This window comes from Lemur catta, chromosome 8 (genome assembly GCF_020740605.2).
Source record: "Lemur catta isolate mLemCat1 chromosome 8, mLemCat1.pri, whole genome shotgun sequence".
Lineage (NCBI taxonomy): Eukaryota > Metazoa > Chordata > Mammalia > Primates > Lemuridae > Lemur > Lemur catta.
The window spans coordinates 1,576,803-1,602,424 of NC_059135.1; the positions used below are offsets into that span (position 1 = coordinate 1,576,803).

General features: G+C 50.4%; 1 protein-coding gene across 1 annotated transcript in view; it reads left to right on the top strand.

The window, feature by feature from the left end:
- NDUFA10 (NADH:ubiquinone oxidoreductase subunit A10) overlaps positions 1-25,622 on the top strand; it is a 43,904-nt gene that overhangs the window by 15,407 nt on the left and 2,875 nt on the right. The window contains exon 9 of the mRNA XM_045559087.1: positions 8,955-9,063. Coding sequence (XP_045415043.1) covers positions 8,955-9,063 — 109 coding nt within the window. The remainder of the gene's footprint in view (positions 1-8,954; positions 9,064-25,622) is intronic.

Sequence of the window (25,622 nt, forward strand, 5' to 3'; positions counted from 1 at the left end):
CCCAGTCCGACTGCGGACAGACGGCACGTTCTATCCTGGGGGCTGTGAGCAGCCCAGCGGCAAGGTGCCCGCCCAGAGGTTCGTGGAGTCCTTTGAGCTGTCTGCACTGAGGTTTCTCTGCGTTGTGAGGTCACTCGGGGTCCCTGTGAGGCTGTCCTTGCAAGGCCAGTCTGTGCTCCACCGTGAGCTGTGGCGGAGGCCGGTAAACACCGGTGTATTCCAAGTGATTTTAACCTGAGGACAGGCGTGCGTAAGCAGAATGAAGGAGAGAGACCAGGTCTTGAGAGAGGAAGATAAAAGGAGTGTGTGTATTTCGGAAAAGAAGATGATTTTCATAGCAAAGAGTCACCTTTGCATGTCCGAGTGATCCCAGAGGTGCTCAGCCATCCACCTGCCGCTGTGGCCCTGGGCGGGGGGCGTGGCCTGTGTCTAGTCCCCTCACTGTGAGGCAGGGAGAAACAGAACCAGCCTCATGGGGCTGTCGTGAGGATTAAACACATGAATGGTTTGAAGGGCTTAGGACAGTATATATCATAAGCACTAAAACATTTTAGCTGTTATGATAATTGTGATACATGCAAAGATATATAGTATCTTATACTCTAATTATAGGTGCATGATTATCTTATGTTTTTTGTTCATATTTTTGTGCTTACATACTTTGCTACCTTACAGGTTTTTAATTTATAAATTTTTTTTTCTGATCTCAGAAATAATTTACATTTGTTATCGTCAGTTCATACGTTACAGAAATTCGCAGTGTAGTTGAACGCCCCCATCCGAAGACTGTGACCGAGAGGGTCCTCCGTCCTTTTTTCCTGTGCCTGAGCCAGTGCCACTTACCGGTTTGCTGTAACTCAGGTTCCCAGCGTGCCTCGCCCCTTGGTAGGAGGGCTGGCCTGAGCGATGTGCCCACCGTCCTGCAGGGCGTAGCCCCACGCTGTACGTACAGTCCTGCTTCACTTAGCGACGGGGATATGCTGGGAATGCGTTGTTAGGCAGTTTTGTCACTGTGCAGACATCACAGTGCACTTGCACAAACCTAGATGGTCCCGTCTCCTGTACACCGAGGCCAGGCGGTGTGGCCTGTGGCCCCTGGGACACAAACCTGCACAGCCTGTGACCGTGTTCCACACTGAAGACAGTTGCAACAAAGTATCAAGTATCTGTGTAGCTAACATAGAAAAGGTACAGTGAAAATATAGTACAAAAGACTAAAAAATGGTGCACCTTTATAGGGCGTGTACCGTGAACGGAGCTTGCAGGACTGGAAGTCCCTCTTGTGTGAGTGAGTGGGTGAGCAGTGAGTGGCTGTGAGGGGACATCACGGTGCACTGCTGCACACGTGGTAAACACTGGACACTGGGCTGCCTGTGCTACGTTTATAAACAGTATTTTTCTTTCTTCAGTAATAAATTAACGTTAGCATACTATAACTTTTTGTTTCATAAACTTTTAAATTTTTTGTTTTCTGACTCTTTTATTATATGCATTATACAGTGGTACAAAAATATTTTCTTTATGTCCTTATTCTATAAGCTATTTTCTATTTTTTAAATTATTTTTATTCTTTTAATTTTGTTTGTTAAAAATTGAAGGCATGGGCCGAGTGCAGTGGCTCACGCCTGTAATCCTAGCACTCTGGGAGGCTGAGGCGGGTGGATCGCTCGAGGTCAGGAATTCGAGACCAGCCTGAGCAAGAGTGAGACCCTGTCTCTACTAAAAAAATAGAAAGAAATTATCTGGCCAACTAAAAATATATATAGAAAAAAATTAGCCGGGCATTGTGGCACATGCCTGTAGTTCCAGCTACTCGGGAGGCTGAGGCAGTAGGATCGCCTGAGTCCAGGAGTCTGAGGTTGCTGTGAGCTAGGCTGACGCCACGGCACTCACTCTAGCCTGGGCAACAGAGTGAGACTCTGTCTCAAAAAAAAAAAAAAAAAAAAAATGAAGGCATGAGCACACGCATGAGCCTAGGCCCACACAGGGTCGGGAGCATCGGTCTCACCGTCTCCACCTCCACATCTGGTCCCACTGGAGGGTCTTCAGAGGAGTGACAGGCATGGAGCTGTCATCTGCTGTGACAGCGATGTGTTCTGGATACCTCCTGAGGGACCCGCCTGAGGCTGTTTTACAGCTAGTTTTTTTATAAGTGCTCTAAAGTGACAATAAAAAGTATAGCATAGAAAACACACAAAGCAGGAACAGTTACCATCATGATCAAGAATGGGGCGCTGCACGTAGTGGGGGTGCGGTGGGTCTGTGCACCTCTTCGCCACCAGCGCGGGTGAGGCGCTGAGCTGCGGCGTTGCCGTCGGCGTTTTCAGCTCCACGGTAGCCCGAGGGACGGCTGTCATATGGTCTGTCCTATGCAGTGCATGGCTGTATACGACCAGGAAGAATCTGCCCACCCAGGTGAACAGAATCAGTGTCACAGGAAAGCCGGAGGAAGGTTCCACCGTGCACTCCCTCAATGTAACTTTCTGAATTGGCCTCAACTCTTTCTCTTGCCCAAAGTCCAGCTTTAGCCACCTCTGTCGGGGTCCTGGTAGGAAGCCAGTGGCACATTTGGCCAGGTGATGGTGGAGACTCTACTGAAGGGACCACTTCCCCAGGCAGGGCAGGGGCAGGGGAAGGCAGCAGGGTGGGGAGACACCCGGCCGTCCTCGGTGGGGACCTGGCCGTCAGGGGAGGGGCCTGCTCACCGGAATCCAGGGTGATGCAGCTGTGGGAGGGGCCGCCCAGCATAAGCTGGAGCCCCAGATACGAGGGGGCCCTGCACGCAGGACCTGGGAGAACAGATCCTGGGCCTTTGATGGCACCTCTGCCCGGCTGCATTTGTAGTCAGAGGGCAGTGGAGCCCACAGGTGCAAGGGGCCCGCCTCTCTGGCACAGAGCACCTTGGAGAGGGGTGCAGAGGAGGTCTGAAGGGGCAGGTGTAAAGTACCCCGACTGTCCACCCAGGGGTGCAGGGGCTGGTCACATTCACGGGTGTCTTCTGTCCAGAATGAAAACGTGTGTCCGTACGTGGGATGGTGCAGCTGCATGTCATTGTGCAGTGGTGACCATTCCTCGCCACAGCTGTTTCTCGTATAAGGTAGAGGAGGAAAGAAACAGTCTCACACCGAGTTCCTGCAGTCCTCACTTGTGTAGCTGACCAGGATGCCCAGGTTTGCTTCCATAGCTTCCTCCTGTCCCACGTCCGTCCCGTGGCCACCTTATCTCGGCCAGCACCTCAGCCAGGTGGGGGTCTTTACCTGGCGAGTGTCTAGACCTTTGTGTCATAGATTGCAGTCTCCGGGCACCCTCCACTGGGCTTGCGGCAGATCTCTGTGCGGAGTAGGGTTTGTCACAGTGAGCTGGAGGGTGCACAGCCAGGTCAGTAGGGAAGAAGACAGGTTGGAGTCTGGAGAAATCCACGCACAGGCTCTGAGGTGCTCTTTCTCCCGTGAGGGGACACAGGAACACAACAAGCTACTTTGCCTAGCAGTGAAAGATGCGGTAACTAACATGTAGGCAGCGTTTCTGCCTGGAAGGCCCATTAGACACTCAGTGCGCAGAATTGTTACTGGTGACTGGTCACGTAGGCAACGACTCAAATCCAGACTCCCAGAGAGAAGGCAGGTGTTCACCATAAATCACGCTGCACCCGGCACGCCACAGTTGCCTGCCTAGCCTTGTCAGAGCGTCCAGAAGTCAGCCCAGGGCCAGCCTCCGAGGAGGACCTGCCAAGGCCAAGGGCAGGAGTGTGGGTCTGCTCTGCGTGTGACGAGGGAAAGGCTTCCTGCAGACGTGTGACAGCGCTTCTGACAGACACGCTTCCGGCGGGGAAGGTAGATCTGAACCCAGGAACGTGGGTCTGCACCGTGGCAGAGCCTCGGATTTTAACAAGAGTGGGTTTTGCCATGTGAGTACGAGAGAGGGCAAGAGGGCTGAGCACACATAGTAAAGATGAGCCAGGGAACTTAGTCTGGAGGGGGCGGTGAGGAAACGGAAATGGCGGCAGGACAAAGGGGACTAGAGGTCAGAGGCTCACCCACTTATGATAGAAAGTGGGAGCAAAAGTCCAAAGTGAGGTGAGCAGCCTGCGATTCTGCTGCCGGGGTGCCAGGATCACCAGCTTCATCCGGTTTTGCTGTGTGTTCGTGTGTTTCTGAATACGTGGTGCTGTACCGTGTGTGGTCTGAGAACATGCTGACCATGACTTCTCTCCTTGGAGGTTCACTAAGGTGTTTTTTATGGCCAAGAATGTTTTCTGTCCTGATTAATGTTGCCATTGAGCTTAAGAAATTCTCAGCCAAGTGCGGTGGCTCATGCCTGTAATCCTAGCACTCTGGGAGGCCAAGGCGGGCAGATTGTTTGAGCTCAGGAGTTCTAGACCAGCCTGAGCAAGAGCGAGACCCTGTCTCTACTAAAAAAATAGAAAGAAATTAGCTCGACAACTAAAAATATGTATATAAAAAATTAGCTGGGCATGGTGGCTCATGCTTGTAGTCCCAGCTACTCAGGAGGCTGAGGCAGGAGGATCACTTGAGCCCAGGAGTTTGAGGTTGTTGTGAGCTAGGCTGACACCACGGCACTCTAGCCTGGGGAACAGAGTAAGACTCTGTCTCAAAAAAAAAAAAAAGAGGACTGTAGATTTTATTGTTGTATGGAATGTTCTGGAAATGTCAGGTCAAGCTGATTGATAGTGGTGTTCAGGTTGTCCATGTCTTTACTGATTCTCTTTTTCTTTTTGATATGGGATCTTGCTATGTTGCCCAGGCTGGTCTCAAACTCCTGGGCTCAAGCAGTCCTCTTGCCTTAGCCTCCTAAGTAGCTGGGATTACAGGTGTCACCACCACACCTGTCAGTCCTTACTCTATCACCGGAACCTTGCTTAGAGCAAATTTATATCCCATCCTTCAGCTGAGCCACCTTTTCGTCTGAATCCTCGTAGTTAACAGTTTAAGTGTCAACTCCGTACCTGGAAGGTATTTGGAAATATTTCCTCTGCTCCACAGCACTTTTACGGGGTGGTGGGGCGAGTACCTTATTTTACAGGTAATGAAACCACAGCTCAAAGCCTTGCCCTGCCAAGGTCGTGTGACAGCTGTGTGCAGGACCCGCCCTCTCCAACTGGTAGAGCTTCTGGCCCCCTGTGCTCTCTCTTTGGTCCTGTGCCGCGGGCCACCTAGTGCTCCTCCGGCCATCGTGCAGGCTTGAGTCCTGGTGGGGTCGCGGCCCACCCGTCAGCCATAGTCCCAGCTGGATCTCCTTTCCCCACTGACCCCCGTGCCCCGCCTGGGTCCACCCTGAAGGTCGTGGGTCCATTTTCACTGGTTCCTCCCCTCACCTCCTTCTTGTTCCTGCTGCCACCAGAGTTGTGTTCCCTGGTTCCACCTCCATTTTTCCACTTAGATATTTCTTCATTCCACCTCCACCAGGTTTATTTTCAGAAAAGGTCACAGTGACCCTGTTTTCTCTTTGTTAGAATTCTTTAGTGGTTTATCTTTGTTTAGTCATAGGTTCAAATTTTGTTTCCCAGAATTAATCCAAAATCCTGGTCCCCTGCCTGGTTCTGCCTCTTCTGCCAGGATCCCAGCCATCTCCCGGGTCCCCTGCACCCTAACCTGCCTGAGAGTTACCTGCACATCGTAGCAGTCTTCAAAGCTTGGCTGTACTCACCTTTCTTTTTTCCCCTCAAGAACTTTCCCTTAACTCAGCAGGCCATTATCGATAAGGGTTTGCACGTGGTCCTCGTTAGTGTCAGTTCCTGCTGGGCAGAGTGTGTCGTCCATAAACCTCCGGGACGAGGGCGTGTGTCTGACGGGCTGACCTCCCGCTGGGATACAGTGGCATTTTCTGGACATCTGAAATGTGTGTGGATTTTATTCTATACCATGTCCAAAATTCACATCTTAAAATCACGATTTTGGTAGTTATTTAGCTTTTTGGTTATCAGAGCACAGAGAAGGATTCTGTAATTCCCTCAAAGTTTGGAAATGACGCCATTCAGTAAGTGTTTTGGTTTACTGTAAATGCTTTTGTTCTCTCCTGCTCCTGACATTTTGCTCCTCTTCCTCCCCCATGGGAGTTTCGTAACAGTTTACAATGGCAACTGTGTCTGTTTTCATGTGTGTACCATTTCTTAATTTGGAGGACTCAAGTGAAAATTATGACCAATTTTCTAAGATAATTATTGTAAACATGCCATTTGCCAGTTATACTCATTTTGTCCGGAACCTGACCAGATGATTGGTTTAGAGCAGTTTTGTACCATCTCAGTTACGTGTGGCAGCGTGTAATTACGTTGTGTGTGTGTGGACGCTCACGCTGAGAGGCAGTAATTGCAGTTCTCTGTCCTGACAGTGTTTTGTGTTCCCAGCCATGGCGGTTCCTTGCTGGTGGCGCCTGCTCGCTTGGCGTCAGTCCTGCCACCAGGCCCCGACCCCACCTTCCCTGCCTGGGGCTTCACTCGTATGTAGCTCCTGGAGAACAGCTTTTTAACCTGAAATTTTAGTGCTACAAAAATGTGCTCCAGCCTGTGCGTTTGGTGTAAGTATAGTGTTGCAAACAGAACTTTGAAGTTCTGGAGAAATTGAAAAATAGGCTTTGGAAGTGTTTTAGAAGAAAGTGTAGATATTTTGTTAATTGGGAAACAGTTCTGAGTCATAAAACATAATTTACCATTTTCTTTTATTTTTTTTTTTGTTTTCCTGCCTCTTTTGTTTTAAAACATGTGGCAGAGTACCTCATACTGTAAACCACACTCTAGAACATTTTATCTTATTTGGACATGTTAGCTTATGATATGAAGAGGATATATTTATTCTCAGTCAGTTTTGATTTCTTCTTAATTAAACTAAGTGCTCTGTGAACAGAGTGTTTTGTTTCTCTGCGTTTTGCTTCCTGAGTCATAAAAGGCTTCCTGGTGTCTTTGTTCCTTATTTATCTTCAGTCTCCACAGTTCATGAGAGGTTCAGGTTTGGGGGTTCACTGGAGATACACATAGGCTCTTAATAGTCATCATTTAAGCTCATCGTAATAAGTTGAAAGAGCAGTTTTAACCAACTTTAAATAAGTTGTAGAATAGTTGCAGCAGTTTATCTTTTGAATCTTCAGAAATAGTTCGGTGTGCCTGCGTGCAGGTTTTCCAGGTTCCGCGTCATTCTGACCGACGGCGCTTAGGTGGCGCTGTTGCTCTCTGGCCCGCACATGCTCCAGCCCATTGATTTTTTCTTTCACATTTTCCAGCATTTTCTTAGGTTTTCTGAACTGTAGAGAAAACCACATCACCCTTCTACCTTGATGTTTGTTAACACTTAAAATATGAACTTCATTTTTAGTTGAAATTTTTATTGTGAGATAACTTCAAAAAATTACCCATATATAACGGAGAATAACTCTGTGTTAACAAGAAGACACGTACTCATGCGTTACCGGCACAGGCACAGGCGTTTTGGGAAGACGCATGGGGAAGGCCAACAGCGTTCCCACTCTGGAGAGGGGAGCCGTGCGCAAGCCTGGAACAGTGATGTCAGCGATGTGCCTCCGTGCTGTGAAATTTAATGGCACCCATGTTGCGTTTCTAGCAACAGCCAGACAGTGCAGCCGTCCAAAATGCAGCAACTTTATGCCCTTTTCAAACTTCAGATTTGCTTGCTTGAATTTTTTTAAGTATTTGAATATTTTCAGGCAAGTAAAACCGACTTAATATTAAAACTAAGAAAACAATCTTATCTTTGCGTATGTACATGACAGCCGTTTGCCTAACCATGTGGAAACTCAATTAGCCTGGCAACGGTTTCTTGGAATAGTGTTTGGGTCATTGGATTGTTAACCGTGTGTGAGTGACGTGGTTTTTAGCAGGAAACTCGTGGCATGCTTTGCCTTCTGACCACTCTCTCACCTGTCGAGGGTCCTCAGTTCTCTGTGGTTCCCTATGGAAGTGCGATCCATGGACCCCGTGAGCCTTGGGTTCCAACTGGGTTGTTGTGTTTGTGGCAGAGTCTACGCAGGTGCTGTGGGGAGCAGGCCTTGGGTTTGCGTAGTGGGCCTGGACTCTCACAAAGTCTGGCTGAGAGCCAGGTGCAGTCACAGGATTTCCATTGGAGCCGTTACAAACAAGAAACATCTCCTGCTTTTATAACTCATTAATGGGAAAGTGGCCATTGAAAATAATTATTTTCTTTGGTTTGAGCCCTTAAGAAAGGAGGCTTTATTTTAATGTTTTTTTCTAAAACCTCAAATAATGCTTTTTATCTTTAAGTATAATGGTTATATTCTGACTAGATTTAATTTAAAATATAATAAGCAAATTGTAACAAAGTATACATATTTTAGCATTCAGCAAAAGAAATGGTGAAAGAAGGAGAGTGTCCTGTGATCTGTATTTGTGGGTGCCAGGGCGCGTGGAGAGGCAGATGGGGGGTGCGGGGTGGCCTAGTGGACCGTGCAGGGGGCCTCTGTCAGCCGTTCCTCAGGCAGCCTTAGCATTTGAAACAGAGTGGCAGGGCACTGGCCCGTACCCCAAGGGACTTAAGTACTCGCTGCTTGGTCCCTTTGGACTCGTTACTCTTGCAGATGTTCAGGGGCGTCCTGTGTGCCTGGCACTCGGATGCAGCTGTTTGTTCATAGCTTCTCATTCCTGCCCTGCCTGCGTTTAAAACACACTTTGACACCTTTTCTGTGTTCCCCAAACTGTATTCGTTCCCAAAGCGTTGTCACCTGTAGGCAAGGAGACTTTTAAAACACTCTACCTTGGATGCAGAAAGAAATTTCAAAAAACCAGCTCCAAATAGACCAAATGGCCTTTGGGATGAAGGTTCTGCTTCGGAGATGACTGCTTGGCAGTGAACAGCATTTATTTGAATGTGTGAATTTTTTATTTAGATTTTTTAGAAAATCAGACTTAAGCTTATGTTGTTTATTTTGATGGTTTGGTGTGATCCGTATTTGTCTTATTTTTTTAGGGTTCAGAACAAGCTGGACGTGCTGAATTATACATCCTTCCCTGTCTATCTCCCGGAAATCACAATTGGCGCTCACCAGAGTAGACGAGTCTTCGATAAATTCCGAGAGGTAAGACCCGGACGTGCGGGAGGCTGGCCCCGGGCGGGTCTGTGGCCGCGGGTCGGTGCGTTACTGCTCCCAAGGGGCTGGGGTTACTGTGTGTGTTCCTTCTAGCCAAGGAGTTTCTTTTTCATTGAAACACCCTCCTTTCCCCCGTTTCTGTACGTAGAGCTGGGGAGCTGGGGGTGTCTGCCCCCACGGTGTTCCCTGTCAGGCCTGTTACCATTCGTCAGCAACAAATTCTTGTACTTATTTAAAATGGTCTTTTTTTGATCTTCATTTTAACTATTTTTTATTTTGGGATATTTCAAACTTTAGAAAATGACAAGAATCGAAAAATAATGAACCAAGACTGATAACGTATTGCTGTTGTAACTAAAGTCCACCCTTATGCAGATTTCCTTAGTTTTTCCCTCATGTCCTTTTTTGTTCCAAGACCCCATCTAGAATACCATGTGACATTGCGTCACTGTGTCTCCTGAGCACCTCTAAGCTGTGGCATTGATAGATTAGGGTGCAGCATCGAGCGTCCCCACTGTCACGTGACCTGCCACTGCTGACGCCGACCCCGACCCCTTGTCCCAGGTTGTGTTGGTCGGCTCTCTGCACCGGAAGGTTACTCTTCCCTGTTCCCAGAAAGTCACTGGGTTTACCGTAGGCTTTGTACTTGTCTGTGGAGCAAGAATTGGGTGACTATTTAGAGAAAAATTTTTACAGAAAAATTAAGTTGCCTGACATGGAAAACTGGTAAGTTGAAATTAAACAATAATTTCTCTTAATTCACAGAATTGCTTTTGCCCATCAGAGACATAGCAACAATGGTCAGCAGATTTCCTTCCAGAAATGGCATTGTGGGATGCAGAGCTGCACGGCAAAGCCCCTCTGTAGATTTCACGTGCAGCTCTCCAAGGTCTGGGGAGATTTGTAGCTTCTCCCCAAAACCCCCCACTCAGGCTGCAGAGGCTGTTTCTGGACACGTGTCTGTGGGCACAAGGAGGCCCGTCCCCTGTCCTCCCGAACTGTGCTCAGGGCCCCGCAGGTGGAGCTGCCTTCTGGCCTCAGCAGCCTCATCACAGCCCTGAGCAGCGAGTGGGTACCACAGGCCTCGCTTCGAGCTTCACCTCACTGCTTCTCCTCAGGCACATGTTCCCCAAGAGCAGGAGAAAAAAGTAAAACCCTAGCTATAAAACCTATTTTTACCACTTTCTTCTTTTTTTCTTTCTTTCTTTCTATCTTTTTTATTATTATTATTATCATTATTTTTAGTAGAGATGGAGTCTTGCTCTTGCTCAGACTGGCCTTGAACTCCTGAGCTCAAGCGATCCTCCCGCCTCAGCTTCCCAGAGTGCTGGGATCACAGGCATGAGCCACCACGCCCGGCCCCCACTTTCTTCTTTTGGAAACAAATACTGATGGTGCAGTATGAAGGCAAATTTTCGTGAAAATGTAGTGAGTCCATAATCATTTAAGATTGCATTCTTTCCTTCTCATTCCTGCTTAGCTCAGCTGGGGATAGTGGGCCCGACTAGAAAGGTGGGAGATGTGTTGACGGGGACCAGCACAGGGGTCTGTCTCCCCAGAAGAGACTGCACGGGGGGCGGGGAGGCCTCGCTCCCTGAACACCTGCCGCTCCCAGAGGCCTCCGGGAAGACGGGCTGTTGAAGTGGTGTCTGGTCGGGTCAGAGTTTGAGGTTCTGAGGTTTAGTAAGAATTACCGTGAAGTTTGAATTGCCATCAAATTCAATACTGTTTTCTAGCATTACATGTTACAGAAAGAAATAGTGAATAAAGATCTGACAGGAATCAAGCTTTTTAGAAAGGGTTTGTCTTGTGTACATTACACAAGATGAGTGGACAGAGACAATGAAACCAGCCTTTGTCAGAGGTGAGGGCGACGGACCCCACCCGCCAGGGCGCAGGGCGCAGGGGGTACGTTGTGTCGCAGGCGCAGAGACAAGGGCCCCAGCTGGTGTGGGACCGGCCTGTGCGCTGTCAGGGCTAGGCAATGGGGGGACTTTCTGATTGGTCCCCAGGTGCGATGGCAGATCGCTGGTTTGCTGCATGGGGAGCAGGGGCTGTTTGGGGACAGACATTTCAGAAGAGAAAGGATTTTTAATAATGGGGCAGGGAGTGCTTTGCGGCCACTTATTTTCTGGAACAGGGGAGGCCGTGGGGCGATCCTTCATGGCGGTGGTCCTTAGAAGCTGATACCCGGTAGGCAGTTTCTCACTTCCTAGATTTTTTTTAAAACATGTTGAAAATATGTTTTAGCCAGTTTCCACCAACAACTTGAGAAGTTTATAGAATCCCAAGTAATGTTACAAAGGTAAAAAAATGGCTGAAAACATGCCTCCTAATTTCATGGGAAACTCGAGGTGCACGGGTGCCGTGCCCACGCAGACCCGCAGAGGCAGGCGGCAGTCCACGTGTCCCAGGCATGGTTGTGTCCTCGCGTGGTGTGCGTGTTCTATGGCCGCTGCTGAGCTTGTCCATGTGTGTGGTTGGAAGCTGTTAGGTAGCACTTCTGATTCTTGGAAAAGGGAGTCGTGCTTTGACTCTGTTTTAATTAAGTATTTTAGTTTCCTTTTCTCTTTTAAGATTTTCCCGATATTTCTGTCTTTGGTGTTCTGTAGTTTAGCAAGATGGGTCTGGATTTGAGCTGCTGTTTATTTATGCCAGTGCTTTCTGACTTTTGCCGACAGGGTCTTCCTCCTTGCTTATGTCGGATTTACCTTGCTTCTCTCTCTTTAAACACGTTAAACATGGTTACTTTCATCCTGTAGCCAGCAGTGTCTGTCTGGTTTTGCCGTCGTTTCTTGCTCTTACCGGGGCGGCTCGTCTCCCTCGCTGCTTTGGAGACTTTGGGTGCCGTGCTCCTGCCTTGGGCTCGTCCCGGGCGCCTGGGGAGAGCGAGCCCCTCCTGGGGCGGATTCCACGGGAAACACCGATGCCCGCTGACAGAAACTGCGACTATGTCGTACGTCCAGGCATTGTGCTGAACTGGGCATCCGCGCTGTTTGCTAACTGACAGCCCCCCTGGAAGGACCGTTTGCCGCTACTAGGCCCTCGGATCCCTGAGGAGCGGGGATTTATGGTGCCTTTGTTGCGTGTGGTGTTCCAGGCCCTGGTGTGAGTTTGAGCCCCCCAGTCCCGTGTGGGGACAGGCTCCAGTGATGAGTTTGCAGTGGAGACTCTTCTGTTCTCCCTTCACTGAGGGCGCAGCCCTCGCAGGGACACCAGGCTTTGTCTTCTGGGTCCCAGGCAGCTCTTAGAATGTCCCCAGGGCAGCTGTGGCTTCAGCCAGCCACTCTGGTTTTCAGCGCACTCTCCATTTTTAGCCCCTTGTGATTTCTCTTGAGCTCAGCAGTGTGTTTGAAAGCATTTCTAGAGATTCTGTATCAAGAGGCTTTTCAGGATATCGGCGCTGCCGTGGTGCTGGAAACGGAAGGCTTCGCTGCTTCTCTTTATAATCTGAAAGCCTATTTTGGTGCTGGTTCTTCCCGCGTCCTTTCTGCAGAGGATCCGACTGAATTAGAAATTCTCAGTGTTATGTGCTCAGTAGGTGTTTGCCCAGCGAACAAAACAGTCCCCCAGGATGGAGAATTCTCACATGCCCGACCCGCAAGGCACAGACGGGAAACCTGCTGATGAAAGAATTTTTGCCTTTTATTATAATCAGAGAGTTCTGTCTAGGAGATACAGTCAGGCATCTTGGGAGCTCTGAGATGCTGGAAGTGACAGTGTACTGCTAAGACGTGCTGCTAAGTGTGACATGACAGACAGCCCCAACCCCAGGACATTGTCATTTCGGTACTTTACTGCACATTTGTCCCCGGGCAGGTGTGTGCTGTGCCAGGTGCTGCGGTAGCCTGGGCTGCCCCAGGGAGTGAAGCCAAGCCCTGCCCGCAAGGAGCTTTCATCCTGGTGGGGGCAGAGGGTAAACAAACGGGCAACAGGACACCTGGGGCTGGGGCGCAAAGGCTGGGAGGGGCGGGAGCTGTCATGTGGGCAGAGCCGTCAGGCACCCAGGCAGTGGGAGCAGCCTCCCCTCCGGGCGGGGGGCAGGTGCGCTGGTTCTGGGTAAGCTGGGGCAGCTGGACACATTGTCCTGGGACCGCGGAGAGCCTGACGTGGCGAGCGTGGCCAGGTACTACGGGGCAGGGGCAGGTGGGGCCGGAGGTGAGCGGAGAGCTGGTGGAGGCCGGGCATCTGCCGTGCCTTGAGAGCAGTGTGGTCTCCGTCACGAGTTAAGAGGGTCCTGCTGCCTGTCAGGCTGCATGTCGACGGTGGGGGCCAAGGTGGAGGTTGAGGAACGTCCCGCAGGTATTTCGCTAGTCTGGGTGAGAGGGGCCGGGGCTGGCCCTGAGGTGGTCTCCGTCCCTTTCCCAGGACCCCACTTACAGGGGCAGCCTTGCCCTTTCCTTGCACGGCCAGAACGGCTCTCGCTTCTTAGGTTTTCAAAGCTGCACAGAGCACAGCTGGAGGCCTCTGTGACACGAGGGCGTTGAGGGGACGGTTGTTGGGGGGAGCGTGGGCTTCCCAGGGCCCCGTGCTGCTGTGCATCTTCACCTGGGGGTGCGTGTGCAGGTGTTTGTTCCCTTACTTCTTTAGACTTGTGTGTGTGACGCCAGGCGAGAGGAGGTGGCACTAGTGCGGACAACGCGGGGAGATTTACCTGCGGTGTGGATCAGGCAGGTGGTGGCCGCCGGGTGATGTGGGGCCTCGGGGTTCTAGGATGGGACGTTGCTCTTTATAAATGGACCTCGGTGTAAATACAGGCTTTAATTTGGGAGCCCCAGCGTACTTATTCATGAATATCTTCTGGAGGTCCTCATGTTGAACTCAGTTTACTGTCGTGTAGAATGATCCCAGGAGGGTTGCTCCGGAGAGACTTCCGAGGAGCGGTGATGCCGGGAAGCCTGTCCAGCCCGGTCGGGGCGTATTTATGAAATCTGTTTGCAGTTTGCACATTGAAACGAAGCCGTCATTCTGACTTTGATATTAACAGAGAGTTCGATGTCATTTAACTTACGCTTTTCATTAGAGCTCAAATTCTTTTATATTAGAAGAAACTCATTTTTTAGGTTTTTTTAAAAGCATAAAAACCAGTGGGAAGACAGAATCCTTCCGCAGCAGATCTACAGGCGGCTCGCCCACACCTATTTCCACAGACTGTATTTTAGCAACTCACCTTTACCAAATTGTTCCGAAGCGCATCAACCTAGTTTTAATAGAACAGCAGATCTTCCTTTCAGACTCAGACTCAGTTTCGTAGGCTTTAATTAAATTCTGCAGTTACAAGAACTTGTGCAACGGGTGTGGCTGTCGGGAGCGACCACGGACTCATCCTGCTGGGGCCCGCGTGTGTTAGGGTCAGGGTGGGTGTGGGCTCGCTGCGAGTGGTCAGGCGGGGGTCAGGCGGGGGTCTCGGGGAACGTTCTGCCGGCAGGAGGGCTGGTGAAGAGCTCCGGCCCGCAGAGCGCCAGGAGTCGGGCCAGACTTCATGGCCCGAGAGCCGGCAGAGGGGCCTCAGCACCCGGTCCAGATGCAGCAGGGAGGTTGGGGTGGTGAGGGCTGAGTGTCCTCAGGACACTGCCTGGGTGGCCAGGCGGTAGGTGACCCTGGAGAGGGCAGGGTCAGGAGGGTGGTGGGAACTGATTGTCCCATGGCTTGCTGTGTTGCTTTGGTTTTAAAGGCTGAGGCATGCTCTGTGTTTACAGGCAACGGGGAAAGTGCTGATGGAGAGGGAGAGACGGTGCCAGGAGGGAGCGGGGCTCCCAGGGGCTGCCTCTGACCCCCACCAGGCAGGCCTGGCCACCTCTGAGGGGGCAGGGAAGCCCCCAGGACCCGTGGCCGGGGCAGATCACTGCTCCTTTCTTGAGACCTCAGACCTAGGCCTTGGGGGTGGGTGAGGGCTCTCTTCTCCCCCAGAGAGACATTCCTCGAGAGACCGGCCACACATGAAGTGGCGACGTGGAAGCTGCCTCTGGGATGCCGTGCGGGGCAAGCGAGCAGACGCACGCTGATCGCTCAGCCCCGCGCCCAGCGGCCACGCGGGCCGCTGCTGTTGCGGCAGCTCCTTCGTTAATTAAAATCCACTGGTGCGCATCCCAGGGCTGGTATCCGGCAACAGATCCCAGCTGTTCTTCGACTTCTCGCGTTTCTGTTTCGTAGCCGGAGGAGGAACTTTGTGTGCTGACACTGAGTGCCTGGCTGGACGTCCCGGGGCAGGAGCTGTGAGTCTCTGGGGAGCAGGCGTCTTGCACATGTCTCGCTGGCGTTGGAGGGACACAGTCTCACAGCTCAGGTTTACATGCAGAGGTTCTTGTCCCCACGTGTCCTCTCACCCGTGGGGAGCCCGGCTGCCTGTTCTCGGTAGGTGGGAAGCCTGTTCTTTCCCGTCAGCTGCACCGTGAATGGGGACTCCAGGGTCAGTGCCAGCTTGCATAAGCAGTGGCAGCGTGTGCTGTAGGGGTGACCCTGACTGGGCCCCACGTTCCTTTGCCTGTGTGCACAGGCCGACGGGTGGCGGCCTTGAGCTGCAGCAGGAGGATGGCGGTGGGGTCCAGTTGGGGTCCACTGCTGTTAGGGCCCCAGCCGCCTGCTCCGGACTCCTGCTTCTCTTGGCTGCTTCTAGCCATAGCCTCGCTTCCAGTCGAGCTTAGGGAGACCCCTGGGCTGAAGATCCCCGCCCCCCACCCCCCCAAAGTCTAGATGGAGTCAGGGGAACCAAGCCTTTTGTCTGGAGAGGGTCCCATCAACTCCTTGTGCTGCTTCTTGGAGTTTTGTAATTTTTGCTTTTGGCCTTGCATTAATATAAGGGTACACCACTCCTATTTGGGACACAGTAGTCTAAATCAGTCATGCCCCTGGAAGTTGCCGTTATCCTGGGACAGGGGTGGGGAACCTTTTCATGTCAGCAGGCCACATTCAAGAATCTTCAATTAGATATACTTAAAAATGTGCATTATTTTGTAAAAATCTACTATATACTTAAAAATTTCAAAAATGAAAACTATTTGTTAATTTTAAAGTTAACTAACCTTTTAATGACATCGTTGTGTGTGCTTTTTTAGAAAGCATTTGAATATTTGATTGTAGCTTGGAGGTCCACAGTTTCAGTTGATCCTCTAGATGGGCATCAGTCACTTGTGACCTTAAGGGCATCTTGATTTGGGTTGGGTAGGAAAATGTAGATTCGCAGCAATAAGTGGTTGAAAAGCAAGAAAGCATTTTTCGGGCATGTTGCTGAAGGAGTATTTTACCGCATTTTTCCATATTTCAGTTGGATCTTTCTTAGCATCAGACAATGACTTTAAAATGTCATCTCCTGAGAGCTCAATCAATTCCATCTCTAGTTCTTTAGGTGCCTTGGTGATTTCAACTAGCTGAGGCTGAAATGCTAATATGAGTGATGTGATGATTCTCGAAGTCAGTGAACCTTTCAGTGTATTCTCCAGTTAATAGGTCTGTAACAGCAGCGTAGTCTTCAAATGGTTTGCATATATCATCCTGCTCCTCAGTGACCTCTGCTAACTGCAGAAAATGTTCATCCAAAATTTCCTTTTGAAGAAGAAATATTTTGAAAAAAGATAGCTTTTTTCGAAATGCTTGGATTTTTTGCCCTATTATAGACTTAGTTTTACCTTGCAAAGAAATATTCAAGTTACTTTGATTTGACATGGTATCACACAGAAATGCTGCATTCCTACAGAAATCTTCTTTCAGTAATTCATATTGCTGATTCTGTTCTTCAGAGAATGTAACTGTCTTTTCTTGCGGAGATAAACTTTTGGCTGACACTTGTCCCTGCAATAGCCAATGCACTTCAGAGTCATATGGCAAATCCCAAATCCATGCTGCGTACCTCACTGTTCACCTTTAGCATGTTATGAAACTGACGATGCCACTGACTATGCAGTGGGAATATAGTAGCAATACTGATAACTTGTCACAAAGTGTCACTTAAAATAGTAGCTTTAGCACTGAGATTTTGCTGATACAAGATACAATGAAAAGAAATGAGAGCATCAGGACCTGTTGATACTTTCTTTATCTGTGCAATAAACCCTTCATATTTTCCAGTCATGGAACGTCCACCGCCTGTACAATCACCCACTACATTACCAAATCAGTCCAACTTCACGACATTTATCATGCAAGTTATTGAAGATATCTATTCCCCGTGTTCTGTTTGCAAGAGTGCCCAAAGCAAGTAACTCTTTGTAGCAAAGAGAATCTTCTGTTATGACCCAAATGAAGAGTAAAACCTGTACCGAGTCAGTAGTATCAGTTGATTCACCCAAAGCCATGGAATAATATATATTTTCCTTTTGAAGTATTGCATGAAGTTGTCTGTTAAGTTCAAGGCTAATTCATGCTGCTGATCAGTTATGGTTCTCCTTGAAAGAGACAGTTGTTTGTACTTTGAAACATTATCAGGGTCCAAGTATCCTACGACTTCGACAATATATTCTTTCACAATTTCTACATCACTGAATGGCTTCTGGTTTTTCCTGAGTATATGAGCTACTTTATAAGTTGCTTCAGTGGCATTATTTCTAGGTCTTATTGCTGCTTGAAAGAATTGTCTTTGCTTTTGCTTTTCATCTTTTAATTTCTTCAGTACAACCTTTTCTGCCTCTCTCTCTAATTTAAAATATTTGTGGTCCTTTTGAGTGTTATAATGCTCATGAGCATTGAATTTCTTTAATGTTGATATTGCACTATCACAAAGCAAGCAAATCATCTTAGTTTTAGCAGAAACAAGATAATATTGCAACTCCCAATCCTCATTAAAACAGTTTTCTTCCTTCAAGATTCTCTTGGTCTTCTTTGACAGAATGGGCTGTTAAGCAGACAGAATTAAAAAATACTGTTGACCTGTCAACTATTCACATACTCCACTTCAAACTGAAACACAGGGCACCGTGGTCAAAAGCTGATAACAAACTGGCCTACTGGAGCCCCGTAAACTCTCGCCAACCAGCCTCGGGTCATAGTGGTGTCAGTCGGGGGGGACGTTAGAACCAGATCGCGAGCGTCAGTTTAGCCCTCATGGCTACTAATGTTCTAATTGTGCTGGTTAGTCTGGGAGGATTATTTTGTTGAAACTTATTTTGTTCCTTGGTATTTTAAATATGCTCATTTTAAAGATAAAAATATAAAAGATGAACAAAAATATATTAATAAAAGTAAAAGGATTTGTTCTGTAAAATTTGGATTCAGTCAAAAGGCTGCACTTAAGGAGCTAGAAGGCTACAGGTGGCCTTAAGGCTGCAGGGTCCCCCCTGTCCTGGGAGCTGCTCTTACTGAGGGAATTGAGTGTTTTTCCTGGATCTTCTTCATGGGGCTACTCTCAGCTCTTACAGCCTCTGAAGTGGCTGTTAGTTTCTGGCTCTGCGTTGTGGAGTCATACGATACATTCTGTGGTGGCCCCTGCTTGTCACTCTGCGGTGCACTTAGAAGGCCCTTCATCCTGTAGGACGGAGCTCTGTCTTTGCTGTGTATTCATCAGGTGCCCGTTCACTGCACTCGGCGCCGGGCACTGCTGAAGATGGGCTGCAGCCACTCCTGTGCTCTGAAGACGCACGCCCGAGGGAGCGCTGACGCGAGCACACAGAGAGCAGGACGTGGTCGCAGAGGGAGTGGGGACTCTCGGGCGGGGGGAGCGAGAAAGGGTCTGGGGGCGGCTGGGGGAGGGGCAGCTCTGTGAGGGCTGCAGGGTGCCGGCTGCTGGTGGGGGTCCTGGAGCGGGTGTTGGGCGAAGGGGAGGAGAGGCGGGGTCGGAGGGTGAGTGGGCTGAGGTCACGTGGGGCTTGATCTCCACCCTAAACCACGTGGGGTGCGGTGAGTGTGAGCTGAGCCTAGGAGTTCACACGTAGCAGGTGGCTGTGCACGGCACGTTGCTACCTAGTTGAGTCCTGGGTCACGTTGTAAAGAAAGGACTTATGTTGGTGTTGGTGGAATAATTAAGAAAGGTTCTCAGAGACATTGGGATTTGAACCAGAGTTTAAGATTTATAGGTTTTGATGCTCTGTGGGCTTTATTTAGAATAATTCGCTGACTACAATAAACCCGTGAGGTAGATTTTTAAAGGCTCAGAGGAGTTCGCTCAGGGTCACACACTGGCCAGTGGAAGATGTGGGGTGACGGCTGCGCAGACGTCCTGGCCGGGAGGTGGTTTCTGCTGGGGGGAGACCCGGCACCGCGGGACTGGGTTCCTGGAGTCTTCGGCTCTCCTTGTGGGCGGCTGTAAGGGAAGTGTGGACGCTGAGCCGGGGGTGCTGCGATTAGTCTGGTGGCCACGGCCCGCGAGCTGGAGGCGAGAGGCTGGTGGCAGTGACACCTGTTTGGAGGAGGGATTATAGGCTGGTGCTGGAGTGTCATGGGTGGGCAGGACCTGAGAGGCAGTGGGAAGACCAGAGGCAGGGGCTGATGAGGGCGCTGCTCCTGCTGACGATCACAGTGGTGGCAGTGCCAGCAGCTTTGAGCACCTGCTGTGTACTGGGCATCATGCTGTTGCCAGCAGAAGGCACTGTTATTGCTATTCCCGTTTGCAGATGAGCAGTCGGGCAGAGTGGTTGTCGGGGTCCCCCGGCTCCTCGGAGGGTGGGGCCCCCATCTGGGCAGGTGCGGCTGGGCTGGCTGCTTCCTGCCAGGACTCCCCAGTGCAGGCCTGGGGTGAGTGGACACAGTGCACGGACTGGAGACTGGGCTCCAAGCAGTATTTATTAACACACTTCAGAGGGGCACGTGTACCTGGAGTCTGAGCGGTACTTGACCCATTTGCCATTGGCCGCCCCTCCCCCTTCTGCGCTTGGAGTTGACCCTGTACATGTTCCTGAAAATACTGAATGGGAGTGTGGCAGACTGCTGAGTTTTTAAAGTCATTTTAACCGTCATATCAGGTCACTTTTTATTTCCATTTTTTAATTCAGAATATTATGGGGGCACAGATGTTTAGGTTACATATAGACACTTGTTATTTGTATACAGTCCTTCCTTGGGTAGACAAACAGTGATTTGTTTCCACCTCCCCGATGCAGTCTCTGCAGTTGAAGGAGGCTGCTGCCGAGCCACTGTGCCCCCCCATCCCTCTGATCCCGGCCAGACGGTTGCCAGGACGACAGAATCCTCTGTCTTCTCTCCTGCTATTTTTGTTTCTTTACTATCTCAAGTTGTTTTCATTTTCAGTATCAAGTTCTCCTTTACCATTTTTTAAAATAGAGGTGACGCTGTGTGCTCTTGCCTTTCTGAAACTCACTTTGCAAGGACAAACTCCCCTAAGAGGGAAGAAGAAAGGCCAGACTCAATTGGCCTAAATTTCCTCATGACATTCAGACCTTGCTTAGGACTCAGTCTGACATCCAGTTATCGTGTTAAAACACAAACTCTCCGTTCAGAAGCTGTTTGAGTGATCACGTAACGTCAGACCTCCAGCGCGCCCGCCCCAGCCGGGGGTAGAGGAGTGGGACTCGCCCGCTCTGTGCAGCTCCGTGAGGCCGCTCCGTGTGTCCCAGTGACTTACGTTTCTCTGTGCGGAAAATTACCGACTGTGTCACTCGGAGAAGGGGGTTGGCGTGAAAGGGGACTTTTCCCAGGCCACTGATTGCATGTCGTCGCTTATCGCTGCGCGGCTTCTGCGTGTGTGCAGGCATGACACGGTAAGATGGCGTCTCCCGTGTGATCGGAAGCGCCGGGACTGCCCTGACTGCGCTGTGTCGAGTTACGTGTGGTGGAATTTTTAGAAAGCGCACTGTTAACATTTTCAGGTATTGACAAGTGCTTAGGTTCAGAGCTTTCCTGGTACTCACGGCTGGTAAGAGCTGAGGGGCTTAAGACGGTTGAACTCCATGATACTGTGGTATTCATTCCGACAGCTGAATAACGATATATTTCTAATAGGCTGTAGTGTTTGTGTGTTAAAAACAGAAGGCACTTATTTTTGTAATAAAAAGATAGTTTCTGAAAATTGACTGTGATAACGTAAAAAATTTTTTTGAAAATTGATGTCAATTTTGTTATACCTGACTTATGCTGTACAATAATGGAAATTTGGGAAAATGTGTACCAGAAAAGAGACTTTAATAATTTCTATAATGTTTTTTAAAATTAATGAAAAATTCTAAGCAGAGCTCGTTAGCACTTATATCTAATGATGGAAAGTGGGAGTTGGAAATTGGAATCCCCAGATCACCTCAGAACCATTTAGTGGTTTCAAGCTCCTTAGAGCATCTAGAGAGAGCAGAGTCAGCTGTACCTGACGTGACTCATTTCCTACGTCCGTGGAGTCAGGGACACACAACAGACAACGCCTCATTCAGTCCTTTTTTCTTTTTTTAATGTACCTATTTACAGTGCTGTAGTAGAGGATTTGGTGCTGGAGTGTGTGTGTGTGTGTGTGTGTGTGTGTGCGCGCGTGAGTCCTTCAGGAAAACACCTTCAACTAAGAAACCGTGAACATCGTTGAATGTCCCTGAAGTGACTGCTAGGATATTAAAATTCCCCAAGAACAGGCTTTGAGGTTCACACAAAAGGGCCTGCGGAAAGATTAGTCACCTTTACCAGGTGAGAGTGGATGGTGGACCACAGCGCACCTACCAGGAGCTCTCACAGCCGAAGCCTTTACCGCGTGCAGCCTGACAGGTAAACAAAGCATTGGCGGGAATGAGGGGACTCAGGAAAACCTAAGAAACGTATGTGACTGAAGGAAGACAGCTATTACTTTGTTTTCAAAGTTAGCACACTGAAAGTTACTGTTTAATTCAACTAGTGTTTACATGGTGTAGTGGGAAAAGGATTCCTGGACTTGATAACAGAAAGGTCTGGCACCAGTTTCAGCTGCCCCTTCCAGCCGAGTGACCTCGGGCAAGTCAAGCCTGTGAACACCTCCCGTGTCAGCATCGCACACGTAGCAGTAGCAAACAGACCTTGCAGACTGCCCGCTGCTAGCAGTGAGTAAGTACCTGGGCGACTGCACGGGGCGTCACTCCCAGGTGAGCACAGAAAGGAAGGTCAGAGGATTCGGGGAGTTCTGAGAAGGATAAGCCCCCGCTGTTAGCCTGGGAGGGACTTCGTGGAGTAGGGCGCTGTCTGGTGGCAGGGTTCCAGGAGGCGGAGATGGCTCGGGAACATTTCAGGGAAAGTAGCACTAAGTAGAGAACAGACGGGCCTCTGCCAGGACAGCAGGTCAGTTGCTGTGTTCAAGAGACGTCTGCCTAGAGAACTGGGGATCCGTCTGATAGGGCAGTGTGTGTTTGGCCTTCTCCCGGTGGTGTTTCCTGAGGATTATTTGCTATCAAGTCAGTCACACTCACTAAAATAAATACGATCACACTCACTGAAGTTAAATAAACAAACATGTTCTCTCCTACTTAAATAAAGCAGCGTTTTTGGAAGGAATCGTCAGGAAAGGTTTGGCCAGGCTGCTGGGTGTCCCAGAGCCAGAGGCGCTGTCAGCAGAGTCCCGCGTCCACGGGACAGGCTGGCGCTGGACGCTCTGCCGCGCTCAGTCACTGGCAGCGCCGTTTTGTGGCGGGTGTGGCTGTGTCGCTGCGGCGTGACCGTGGCGTTGGGTCCCGAGGGTCCAGGGTGTGCGGCCCCTGCAGCAGGAGCTCTGAGTAGAACATTTTTGTGGCCACCACACGCATCCCATGGAATTTTACTTCAAGATTCCTGTTTCTTAACTCTAGAAATTCTATTTGGTTCTTTGTGTTTTCCAGTTCTGTCCTAATTATTTTCATTTTCCATGTAATTCCTTGAGCATGTTGAGCATTTCGTAACAGCCATCTCAGGGCCCTTGTTTCCTAATTCTTCATCCTCGTCGTTTCTGAGTCTGCTCATGTTTCTTTCCCTGGTTTTGATGGCAAACGCAACTGTCTTTCACGTGTCTAGAAATGTTTCACTGGCTGCTACACGTTGTGAATTTTATGTTTTTGAGTGTTAGATCTGCTCTGTTCCTTCCAAGAATGTTACAGTCTTTCTCTGGCAGGCGGTTAAGCTACTTGCAAATCAGCACAAGGTCTTGAGGCTCGGTGTTTCAGCTTTTTGATGAGCCTAGAGTAGCCTGTCTTCAGGGAGGGTTTAGCCCAGTGCTGAGGTGTGGCCCTCGGGGTCTCTGTTGAGTGGCCGGTGGAAGCTCGGAGAGTCCTAGGTGGGCTCTTGGAATCCGTCTGCTCGCAGCACCCCATGAGTGGTTCTTTCCCTAATGTGGTCTTTGCCCGGACTCAGACTTGCACCCTGTGCACCCACAGGTCGATATCAGCCAAAGACCAGATTTCAGGAGCTTTTTTTCTACCCACCCCCCAGCACTCTGGCCCCCAAATTCTAGCCACTTTGGCCTGCTCAGAGTCAAAGCAACCACCAGACTCAATTTGTCCAATTTCTGAATGCATCTGGCCCAAGGGTGCGTCCAGACCCTGTGACTCCTGCTAGAAGGCAGTTGCTGACCGGCACGTGGCTTGGCTCAGCCCGGCGGCTCTCACTGGGGAGGCCTGGTGGTGTGACCAAATGCCAGTGCCCATGGCTGCAGTTCACGGTGCTGAAGTCCAGCGTGTAGCCAGGGAGGCGTTTCTCCACGTCTGGCTTCTTCAGGAGCACGAGGCTGCAGCCTGCCCACCTGCTCTCAGCCACACTCGGCCCTGTCTTGGTGCGTTGGTCCCTCTCTGCTCCCTCCGAGCTGCAGCCATCTCTGCCGACCCAGGCCCTGCTGTGCCTGAAGCCTCTGGCCACACGGGCCAGGTAGGACTTCTTCCTTCTGCCCTTCTTCACCTCCTGTCTTCTACGTGGGGCTCCTCTCACATTCCAGCTTGTTTTATATGTTCTCTGTGTTTTATAAAGCTAGAGAGAATGGGACTGCCTTTCATTCACGTCTCTCAGAGCACTTAGGCCACGGTGTTTCATGCATGGAAGGAGTAAGCTTCTTCCAGGAGAGCGAGTGACTCCCCCGCCCCATATATACATGTGTGTTTTCCCTTCAGCTGCTGTCCGCGAGGCTGGCTGTCGAGGCGTCAGCGCAGAGCACTCCAGGTTATACGCAAGAGAGAAGCACCTAGGACAAGCTCGATGTGTGACCTGAGCCCTCGTGGCCCAGATAGCGGGCTGGCTTGTAGCATTAGAGATGGGGACCTTTTTCTAACGTCAGAGCTCGAGCAGCTTCACTGGAGCCCCACACGCCAGGTAGCCTCGCTCTGGGTACAGAGGGTGACACACTTCAGCTGCCCCTGAAGCCCTGGCTGGGGCTGCGTGAGCCGCTCTGCTCCTTGCTGAAGCTCTGTCACCCGACATGGGACCTGGCACCTGCGCAATAGGTACGGAGTAAGTGAATTTACACCAAGCAGTGAAATTAGCTTCAGTGTCCTTGCTGGCTTTCGGTTAGGCTAGAGGTCAGCAGAGTGTTTTCTATGAAGAGCCAGAGTAAACATTTCTGGCTCTGCGGGCCACACAGGCTCTGTCACAGCCACCCGACTCTGCCCCTGAAGTGCGAAAGCAGCGGCGGTGTGTGAGCAAACGGCAACCGCACGCCAGGAGACCTGTTTACAGAAACGGCCAGCGGGCGGGTCTGACCCCCGGGTGCATCTGCTGAGCGCAGCACAGGGCAGTGAGAGGCCGAGACCCGGCATAAATCCATAAAGCGAAGCGGGAGCCCCGCGTCGGCCCCACGGGCTAAGCAGCGGCGCGGTGACCTGGACCAGCGTCTACTGCGTTATTGGACTAACTCGTCCTGGCGGCAGCCTCGGCATCTGTCGATCTGGTCTTCATTGCTGTTCCTTGAGCAGTTCCAGTTCTAGAAATTTGTCCTAGCACGTAAATCTGGAGGGACACCTTGAAGTGTTGTTTATTTACAGCAGGGAACTGGAAGCAGAAGCAGCGTGGCTGGGTCGCCATGTGTGTGGGTGGAATAGGCAGGGCTGGCGTGCGTCTGGCGAGCACGCAGGAGCAGGCTCGGGCCGAAGGACGCGGGCTCACACTCAGCCCCCGGCGCCCCTGCAGGGAGGCAGCCCTGGCTCAGGTGCCCTCCGTGCCTGTCCTTGCAGGGCTGCGTGTCAGAGGGGCAGGGAGGGGTCCCCGCGAGGCTGTGCCTGCTGTCGGGTGGAGAAGGTGTGTGGTTAGCTGTGCCAGGAGCAGGCGTTAAAAACGAGAAGACGTTCATGCTTCTGAAGGTCAGGAAGGTCATCGTGTCCATTGTTAAAATGTGAGTGTAAATTAAGCATGGCCTTCCAACGCACAGGTTTGCACACAGTTAAATATTTGAGGGAAATTGGGGATGATTTTGGTTAGAGTGTCACATTCAGATACTGTGTCTTTCCAGATCGCCTGTATGTGAATCGAGATGTTCCAGCAAGAATGAGATACAGCTTAGGTGTTTTTTGTGGAGAAGAAAATGCAGATCTAGACCCCCAGACAGGCTGGGCTGCAGTGTGTACACACGCCTGCACGCACACGCCTGCACACACGCACACATGCACACGCACACATGCATGCACACGCCCTCGCACCTCCTTCAGGAGGGCAGTGCCCCCCTCGCTGTGTGGCCCAGGGGTGGACCCTTGTGACTGGCAGGCTGA